The sequence below is a fragment of the Salvelinus sp. IW2-2015 genome, linkage group LG7 (assembly GCF_002910315.2).
Source record: "Salvelinus sp. IW2-2015 linkage group LG7, ASM291031v2, whole genome shotgun sequence".
Classification (NCBI taxonomy): Eukaryota; Metazoa; Chordata; class Actinopteri; order Salmoniformes; family Salmonidae; genus Salvelinus; species Salvelinus sp. IW2-2015.
This window is the reverse complement of record NC_036847.1, coordinates 11943234-11953677: the sequence shown is the minus strand read 5'-3', so window position 1 is coordinate 11953677 and position 10444 is coordinate 11943234. Positions and strand designations below refer to the sequence as shown.

Genomic DNA, 10444 nt, shown 5'->3' with positions numbered 1-10444 from the left:
AAACTTTGGACCGTAGTGTAGTTATCTAGATTTGGATGATTGTCTGAGGAACATACCAAAACTTGATGAAAATATGACTATTTTGTCTGTTCCCTGACTCCTCTTTTTGTTAGCTTAATTCAGGTCTATTGAATACTGAAGAACAAAATAGGTAAAAATAAAATACAAAAGGTTAGGTAAGGTAAAATGTGAGGATGTTTGAAGTACTCTATACAACTGGAAAGTGGAATAACTGTAATTGAATTGCTGGAGAGAGTACACAGGGATGATACAGGCTGTCTCTTATACACATCTAGATGTGTATAAGAGACAGACTCTATACAACTGGAAAGTGGAATAACTGTAATTGAATTGCTGGAGAGAGTACACAGGGATGATACAGTATGAAAATGCATGTAAAATACAAAATATGTACACCGAAGCATACATATAAACCCTATATGTATAAACCCTACTTTACCAAGAGTCATGGAACTTGATCACAAAAGCAATAATGAGTGTAAACACGTAATGTTCCAACTAAAAGATTGACTCAGTCGTCCTTTGTTGTTTCGACTTCTTCAGCTACTTCGGCTGATTCCTTCTCTTCCCGCTCTTCTGGAACAGACATAAAAATCTTCTGGCAGAACAGAGTAAAGATCTCTGAGGAAAGAAAACAGCCATGATTTCTTTTTTAGTTGTCTTTAACACTCCGAAGGATACATTTCATTTGCACCAATGGAAAGTTTGCACATTTTTAGAAGCACATGTGTAACGATTTAAAATTCAATGTATTATATATGTTTTTTCTTCCTTTAAACCTTTTTACTTTTTGTTTTATTTAATTTTGGGGAAACAATGGAATGTTTTTATCTGAGTAAAAAGAAATAATCAGTTGGAAACCGATTTAACTGGATGTTAACCTTAGACACAAAACAGTTTGCGAAGTGCAAAAACAGAAATGGCTGCTAATGGTAATATCAAATAACCAGTCACAAATGTATCTCCAGCCTTGACAACCCATTACATATAGGCCTAGTTCACACTCAAGCAATTGATGTATAATGACACATTTGACACATCAGTTGTGATACATGAGCTTGTGATTTATGAGTTTGCCTCCACATACTGTACATCAGTTGTGCTACCCACGTTTGAACTAAGCCAGTAACAGATATCAGAGAAATCACATGACCAGCTCACCTAGGATCTTCTTTACAACGTGGGGCTTCTTCCACTTGTACCCCAGGAGATAGGCGGGGATACCGGTGAGGATAATCSCGCTGCCTATCAGGCACTCAAAGGGAGCTGCCCAGAATGACACCACGATCATAAAGACACAGCCCAGCACAAACACCACAGGGACCACCAACCAAATCTGCCAGGGAAAATTTGATTAATGTACACAAACCCAACGGTTACAGGATGGAACTAAAAGAAACTCGGCTTCATATCACTTCAATCGTGCTATCTCGGATTGCATGGAAAACATTATTTTTGACTTTTTCCGGTCACTCATTTTAATTGTAACGCTTTAGGTGACCCAACTAAATTCACATAGAAATGTGAGTTATAGATCTGTCATTCTCATTGAAAGCTAGTCTAAGAAGCAGTGGATTTGTTCTATGTGGGCTATTTCTATGCTCCCACTCTTAAGTTTTGTTTTTGCGTCTTTTACTTTCGGGTTTTGTACACCAGCTTCAACTCCTGAAAATACAATGTTTTTAGTTATGGAAAATATATTTCACAGCAGTTTAGACGCTGCAATTATTCTCTTGTCACATAAATWAAAATTAAGCAAACTRTTAGAATTTTACCAACCAGGAAATGGCAGAGCAATTTCTGCATAGTGCATCTTTAAGTAGGCCCTGTTTTATCATCTTAAAATGAATCCATCCTTCCTCACTTAAAGTAATCACTGATCTGACATGACATACAGTAACTGCTGAAAGCAATGCATAGGACATCTGGTGTACACCAATCCAGCCATGTCAGATCAGTAATTTATTCAAGGAATGGATAAAGGAAGGATGCATTTGAAGAATATTAAAACAGGTCTTATTACAGTAATGGTACCTTGATGGGTCTCCTGAGCTCTGGCTTGGTCCAGCGGAGCCACAGCAAGCCGGCGATGGCCATGCCCACACACAGCCAGGTGAAGAAGCTGAACAGGTTGATGACCGAGAAGATGTCCTTGGACAAGGCATACAGCATGGACAGGAAACACTGCAGGGAGACATTTGGCTCATGTATTAAACCTAATCTGTAGTGAAATTTTGGGATAGGTAATTGCATTCTTGCATTGTATATGTACGTTGACTATAAATTAGCATTTTTTTCTGTAAAACATTACCATGACACTTTTTTWAAAAGACAATAAAAAATGTATTGCGATGGGAATAACTGCTATTCAGTTGCTATGTAAAATTTTGCGATGTACTGTATTTACCAACTAATAATCTATGCCAGATTGACTTGAGTTGATGACTATGATTTTAGCCTTGCCCAATTGTTAGTTCTCAAATTGGATCTCAAAATTTGAAACCAATTTACATTTTAAACCAATTTAGGGACCAATGGCAGTACTCACCGTGAAAATGAGGGAGGGCACTGGAGTGAAGAGGTCAGTGTGGACCAATCCCAGTGCAGCAGGGAGCTGACCCTCTCGAGCGCCAGCATAAAACAGTCTATGAGACAGACAGGCAAACCCTCATAATTGAGCATTTTGATACAATCTCCGGGCTTTAATTAAAGTATCAAATGACTGGATTAAACACACACAACCACACACAGATCTACACACACTCTTTGCAGAGTTATCTGTGTGTAGAACAGATACAGACCGTGCCGAGGTGAACAGGCTTCCGTTGACCGCTCCGAAGCAGGACAGCCCCACAAAGACAGGGATGAGCCAGGACATCACACCAAGATGATACTCCCCAAAGATCTGCAATGGGAAAGCGCTACCATTCAATACTCCAGTTCACATTCAATCTCTTTATCTTTGCTATTATTATGCTGTCCCCTGTTGCCTTTTTGTTAGCAAAATAAATGATAGGTACATTATGAATGAAAAAGGGAATATCAGCACACTGTTTTCCAGCTCCCAAAACATGATCTTTTAATAAAGCCATCCTTACCACAGCTACTGCCTCGGACTCGACCATCACACTCGGGGGGATAGTGGTGAAGTAGGCCAGATTGGTCAGTACGTACACCACAGTCACAATGGGCATGGAGATAATGATGGACAGTGGCAGGTTTCTGGAATCAAGGTCAAAGGTGATCAATGACAGATGATGTCATGGAGGAGCACTCATAATGTGTCAGCCAATCCAATTTGAGGTTATTTGAGTCAACTGTATTTGTGTTTCATTTCATGCAATTTCATGACTGTATTCAATGTGATTATTCTGTTGTTACATTGTATGAATGTGATAATTACTAGTACTGTGAATTTCTTGCTATCTGAAATGTCACGATCTGTCATTATCACATTGAAAAACACCTCCACGCAGTCAATCAAGGGCAATTAAGCACAATCAAAATGTTAGAGAACAATCATACACATAGTGATAGACATATTTACAGGGTAGTTGTGGTAACTCTGTACAATCCTCAATAAAAACTTCACAACACATAACCTACTGAGCACACACTGGTTGAATCAACGTTGTTTCCACGTCATTTCAATGAAATTACATTGAACCAACGTGGAATAGACATTGAGAATTGACGTCTGTGCCCAGTGGGAAGTCACCTCTCTGGATTGATCATTTCCTCTGTCACGTAATTCAGGTAATTCCTAAAGGAGAGGAAACAGAATATGATGCGTTATATAGTACAAGAACATTGTATAAAAAAGTATAATAATAGATTAGATTACTAAATCAGATTAGTAGCATAACATCAACCTTCTATAGTCTGCAAAACTGGAATTACATTCATAGAATATAAGAAGCATCCTATGATCAGATAATCTTGATTGGTTGATGAAAGTCAGATGACAAAACCAGGGTCGTATTCACTGGGCACAAAACAGAAGAAAACGGAAGCACACTATTTAAAATTGCCCAATAAGAAGCGCTTGTTTACGCTTTCCATTGCATAACATTTTGAAACATGTTGTAACCTAATACGACTTGGGTGTAAACATGCCCTAAGTTGTGTTGCAAAGGCCTTACCAGCCACCAAAAGCAAAGAGTCCACTGTATAGAGCCAACACAATGTTGTCGACTCCCCATTTGCTGCCTTCAAACGCCAGTTCTGGTGTCAGGTATGGCACATCACCTGTTTAGACAGAGACAAGAGAGCAGCATTGATATCACTGCTTGGCAAAAGGGACTGACTCCAACGAACTGAGAATATCAACACTACAGTATATCACATGCATGAATGTTTGTTGCGTGGAATATGGTAGATACACACACACACACACACACACACATGTCCACACACACACACAAAGAAAAAGGGTTCCAAAAGGGTTCTTCGGTTGTCCCTTTTGAGTTCCAGGTAGAACCCTCTGTGAAAAGGGTTCTACGTGGAACCCAAAAGGGTTCTTCCTGGAACCAAAAGGGTTCTACATGGAACCAAAAAGGGTTCTTCAAATAGTTATCCTATGGGTACAGCTGAAGAACCCTTTTCAGTTCCAGATAGCGTCTTTTTTCCCTAAGACTGTATGTGTGACTACGTTTGACTGAAAGACATGACATTTTGAGAAATAAATGAAAGAAAATATATTTTCTTTGACACAGGCTGCACCCTCCAAACACCTAACCCTGGGTTAGTCCGTCTGCCATTGATGCACTGAGAACATAATGTTTGGCAGTTGACATTTCAATATGAGGAGGGAGACCTTTTCGATGATAAGAAACATCTATCCACTCAATTATTCACACAATGTCCAGTCCAGTGTTAAGCCTACTATAGAGGCCTACATCAGAGAGGGAAGATGCTGTCAGGATTGACTTTATTGAGTGAAAAAGAAAAAGGTTGTTTTCTACTCCACTGTCTTGTCTACCGATTCATTTCAGGTGTAAATGGCATGGCTTCCACTACTTGGGAATAGATTTGGAGCATTGCATGATCCATGTGTTATGTCTGTCTCTTATACACATCTAGATGTGTATAAGAGACAGCTCTCTCTCTCTCTCTCTCGTCCCTGAACAAGCAGGAGGGCGCATACCAATGAAGCATTTGGTCCTTATTGTCCATTTGGAATATATTAACATCATCTGTAGAGGCAAACAATGAGACTCTTATGAGTTGTGGATATTCGCGGTCATCCTACATCACAGGCACAGTTACAATAAGATGTAAAGGGTGTTACAACACTGCAAAATGGCAATCTCATCAAGATTTTGTAAAACTTGTTTTGTATTCATTTTTAACAAGATAATGAATTATATTTTCCCTCTGTCTTTCTCTTCAACGTTATAATCTGCATAAGAGGTAGAAGATGCTAGAGAGAGGAACCTGAAAAAACAGACACCTCTTAGTTTCAGATGGCAGTGTTTTCGTATTTCCCCCTGTCCTCCTCTCTAGACTTCAGAATCTAGAAAGCACAGCACAACAAGCTCACCGCCTAGTTTCCATGGCAACCCTACATGCAGCACCATGTTAGCCGGCGTGGCAGCGGGACCAGATGTAGTGCGAAGAAAAAGATGGCTGCACATTATATCTCTCGGATGGGTGGGTTGTCTTTACATACAAAGCTATTTTGCTATGAATTCATGAGGTGGATGCAAATAGCGTACATTTATAGCAGATAGGTCTATGATAGGTMTATGAACATATTACAATATAAATAACAAAATCCTTTTTAGCTTCACTTTGGTATTTTATAAAGACATTGTTGGTGAAAACTCAGATTAATAATCACACATAACTAGCTAAGCCGTGGCAAAAGACCTTTAACAAGCACTAACCTATAGACAGGAGGAGAGTGTATGTCAAACGCGTGTCAAACGTACCCACACATACACCAGTACATGTGTGAACTGGGTGTTTCCTTACCTGTACTGATCTGAATGAAACCGAAAATGATGATTATGATCAGGGCCAGGAGCTTTGACGCAGTGAACAAGTCCTGGACCTTGGTGGCAGCCCGCACGCTGATGCAGTTCACAAAGGTCAATGATGCTGAGAGAGGGAAGCGCAAGGGAGAACATCACTGCACCTCATAAAGCTAAATTGTATGTTTTTTTTGTTTTGTTTTTCATGTCATTTGTTATTTTAGAAAATAAATAGAAGTGAGAGAAGATCAGTGGGGGAAAAAAGGTCCCTTAAAGGGAGGGAGAGTCCAAAATTAGACAAAAAGGAGGCCTGTGTATTGCAGMAATAGTACTGTAGCAGATGTAGCTACATACAGATGTAGCTGTATCAAATATCTACTCAAGCAGCTGGCTGAGAAAGACCTGATTGGTCAATGTGTGTTACAGTTTGTGGCAGTATTTGTATATAGTTCACTATATATAAAAAAGTATTATCTCTGCAATGTACAGGCCACCCGATTCTGGTGGCAATGCTGGTTATACTCACTGAGGCAGAGGCAAGCGATGAGCTTGGCGGCACTGTCGGGCACACTGCAGTTTGGGTAGAGGGGCTTGAGCAGGTAGGTGGCGAACACCAGCGACACCACGTACTGGGAGGATGGCCTGATGATCAGCATCTCCACCCACAGCTTGAGGAAGGCAGCCAGCTCGCCGTACACCTACAATACAATACAGTTCAACTTTATTAATCCATTTGTGAACAACAGAGATTTGGCTTCTGCTCATATCTCAACCGCTCCAGATGCAGTATTACACATCACAGACACACACACACGCACACGCACACGCACATACACAACCCCCCAACCCCACACACATGTACCTCCAGGATGTAGGTGTAGTCTCCACCCGACTTCGTGATGGTGGTGCCCAGCTCAGCGTAGCACAGGGCGCCCATGGTGGACACCACACCGCACACGGCCCACACCACCAGCGACAGACCGGCCGAGCCAGCCTCCTTTACCACCCCTGTGGGCGTGATGAAGATGCCCGAGCCGATGATGGTGCCGATGATCATGCCCACGCCGTTGAAGAGCGTGATGCTGCGCTTCAGCTCGATCTTGCCGCCCGCTGCCTTGGYTGGGGAGGAGGCATCGGCAGTAGGGGTGGTGGCTGCCACGGTGCCGGTGTCGGTAATGGTGGATTGGGACGGAGGCTTGGATGGAGACTTGTCCGGCGAAGGAGGCTTGTCTGGGTTGTCCGGAACCGCCTCAGCTGCAGGAGGAGGAACGGGGTGGGGGAGGAAGGGGGAGAGGGTGGGGAAGAAGGGGGTACAGAGGAGAGTTCACGAGAAGGGATTGTTGGCACACTGATAGTTCAGGAGTTGAGTAGCACATGGATTTTACATGGAAATTGTAAATAGACTGAAGGCTATGCCATAAAGGGAAAGTAAGAGGATGCAAGCAGCATGGGGGGGTCATAACATATCCCTGCAAGAAATCACATTACATTAAAAAACCCTAGCTGACCCCCATACCACCTCACTGAGTAATAGCCTGATAGCTGTGCATGACCAAATACATATATATATCCATAAATACATGCATACATTGCTGCACCAGATCATGCAGCAGCCTATGAGCGACTGATGCAACCCTGCACCATGTGGTGTCTAGGCTAGGCTACAGTGTGTGTGTGTGTGTGTGTGGTACATGTGGGTGTGTGTGTGTGTGTGGTGTGTGTGTGTGGTGTGTGTGTGTGTTGTGTGTGTTGTGTGTGTGTGTGTTTGTGTGTGTGTGTGTGTGTGTGTGTTGTTGTTGTGTGGTGTGTGTGTGTGTGTGTGTGTGTGTGTGTGTGTGTGTTTATTCTGTAGCGGTGTACCTACCCTCCATCTTCTCCTGGCCCTCGGCTGCCTTCTTCAAGCTCTCCAGGCTACTCTGTGATTCAGCTCTGCTCTGCCATCCTGTCTTCCTTTAGCCCCCTTCTCTCCTTTCCTTCCTTTCTTTTGCTCTCTTCCTCCTCCACGCTTCCCCTCAATGTCTCTCTCTCTCTCTCTCCTCTACTCTATCTTCTCACACCTCTCTCTTTCTCTCTCCTCCAATGTCTACCTCTCTTTTACTCTCACACGCTCGCTCTCCTCATACACTCTGTCTCTCTCTCGCTCTCTCCCTCTATCTCATCCCCTTCTCTCCCTTCTCACCAGTGTACTCACTCGTAGTGCAAGAGAGGAGGCAGCAGACCTAGTGTGTGCTTGATGTGGTGATAGTGATGCTGCTACCTAGCCTACGCCCACTTATGATGAATGATGGAGCCGATAGAGAGCTCAGCTCAGAGAGGTTGGAACTAGGTCATGTCCAGATTTTGGGGAGGGGGGTGTATGTGTGTGTGTGTGTGTGTGTGTGTGTGTGATGTGTGTGTGTGGTGGTGGTGGTTGGTGTGTGTGTGTGTGTGTGTTGGTGTCGTGTGTGTGTGGTGTGTGTGTGTGTGTGTGTGTGTGTGTGTGCGTGCGGTGCGAGCGTGACACACGGACAAAGGATGCAAAAGCTCCGGCGCACTCCATCTAGTGGCCATGATGGGGAAATCCAATGTCTTTGTTCTCTCTCCCTTGCTGAAAGATTAATGGGGAAAATAGAATGGGTCAAAAAGAGTGGATCAACATTTATTTGATGGAGTATAAAGCTTTAAAAAACCACTGTCCAAATACATACAGAGAGCTACTGTCCCTTGGGGTACAATCCTTGCTTCTTACTCTTTGACCAGCTTTTTTAGACCTAACCAATGACTACAAGGGATAATAATATGGAGGTAACCAAACATTTTAAGCCCTAATAATATATGGATACGTGTGATGATTGAATATGACATTGAAACCCTGGCTGTCATATTCTGAGTCATCACCATATACAAGCTGTGTGTGTTTTACTTATCTCCACTAGATGGCAGTCTAACATATGCATTCACATAGATAATGTGGTTATGCTTGTGCTTGCTTGCTGGTCATTTCTGTTTTGCTACATCCAGGCTCTCCTTTGTCAGTGCGATAGATATGCAAGTAATGCTAACGCATGAACAGAACGGGGCTCATTCTCAGAATGCAATTTTTTCCAAATGTACCATAGTATATTTTCACCAATGGTACATTTTGAAAAAAATGCATTCAGAGAATGAGCCCCGTTCTGTTCATGCGTWAGTATTACTTGCATATCTATCGCACTGACAAAGGAGACTCGTGAGTACCAAGCTCCGTTCCATGGAACATCTTAGCCACAAATGGTAACGCAGAGTAWCTGCGATCGAACGCAGGGCACTTTCTGCCATGTGTCCGGGGACTTTCCCCTAGGCGAGAATGGAGAAACTTCGTTCTCAGCTAGTAGCCTAGTCAACAAGCCTTCTGAATGCCCGTATGTTAACTGGCGACTAGAATCTTTATAAAGGTTGAAGAAGTAACACAGGTTTAACTAACGGTATATAACTATCGAAGTAGGATTTTTAGGGTCATAGGATCCCCTTTTCCAACATTGAGCATTTATTGCAAAGACTTACTGACAAAGAATATTGTAAGAGTTGTAATACTAAAATTACTTCCTAAAACCAGAGCAAAGTTCTAAAAGGATCATGGGTAAATTTAAAGAGACAGCGCCTATAGGAAAAAAGAACAGTCGTCTTTAAACTAACATATTCAGTACATTTCTCAACATCTTTGTGATGATTGTTACTCAAACAACAATCAACTCATTTGTTTTGATTCCAATTAATAAATGTTTCTAAGTAAAATTATGATTAATTGATTATAATTAGAGTTTGTTCAAACCCCAATTGCAATGCTCCCATGCCTTGATCTTGTTTTCCATATGGAATTACATGCTGCCCCTCATCATGTTCCCCCGTGTCTGTACAGTCATATCTGACGATCATAACAACTTTATTTTCTCCTCCCATTATCTCTGTCAGTAAAATTAATTAAAAGAGAGACTGACCACTCCATTATACGGAGGATATTTAATATTTCCATAAATCTGTCTCTCTCTCTCTCTCTCTCTCTCTCTCTCTCTCTCCCTCTCTACTCTCCTCATCTCTCTCTTCTTACACACACACACACAACACAACACAACACACACAACACACAAACACACACACACACACAACACACAACACACACACCACCCCACACACACACACACACACACACACACACACACACACACACACACACACACACACACACACACACATGGTAGCACCATGGTGTAGCCAGAGGACAGCTAGTTTCCGTCCTCCTCTGAGTACATTGTCTTCAACATAAAACCTAGGAGACTCATGGTTCTCACCCCCTTCCATAAACTTACACAGTAATTTTGACAACTTCTGGAGGACGTCCTCCAACCTATCAGAGCTCTTGCAGCATGAACTGACATGTTGTCCACCCAATCAAATGATCAGAGAATGAATCTAGAACTGAAAGCATACGC

The 10444-nt window shown here is 42.2% G+C and overlaps 1 protein-coding gene across 1 annotated transcript; it reads right to left on the bottom strand.

The window, feature by feature from the left end:
* Positions 1-319: 319 nt before the first annotated feature.
* Positions 320-8147, bottom strand: LOC111966398 (large neutral amino acids transporter small subunit 1). Its single transcript, XM_023990999.2, has 12 exons — positions 7861-8147; positions 6859-7250; positions 6523-6694; positions 5998-6123; positions 4164-4269; positions 3740-3784; positions 3120-3243; positions 2823-2926; positions 2570-2666; positions 2056-2205; positions 1183-1357; positions 320-642 (listed from the first exon to the last, which is right to left on the bottom strand). The coding sequence occupies exons 1-12, from the start codon at positions 7865-7867 to the stop codon at positions 533-535; spliced, it is 1608 nt and encodes a 535-aa protein (XP_023846767.1). The 5' UTR covers positions 7868-8147; the 3' UTR covers positions 320-532.
* Between the last annotated feature and the right edge of the window lie 2297 nt (positions 8148-10444).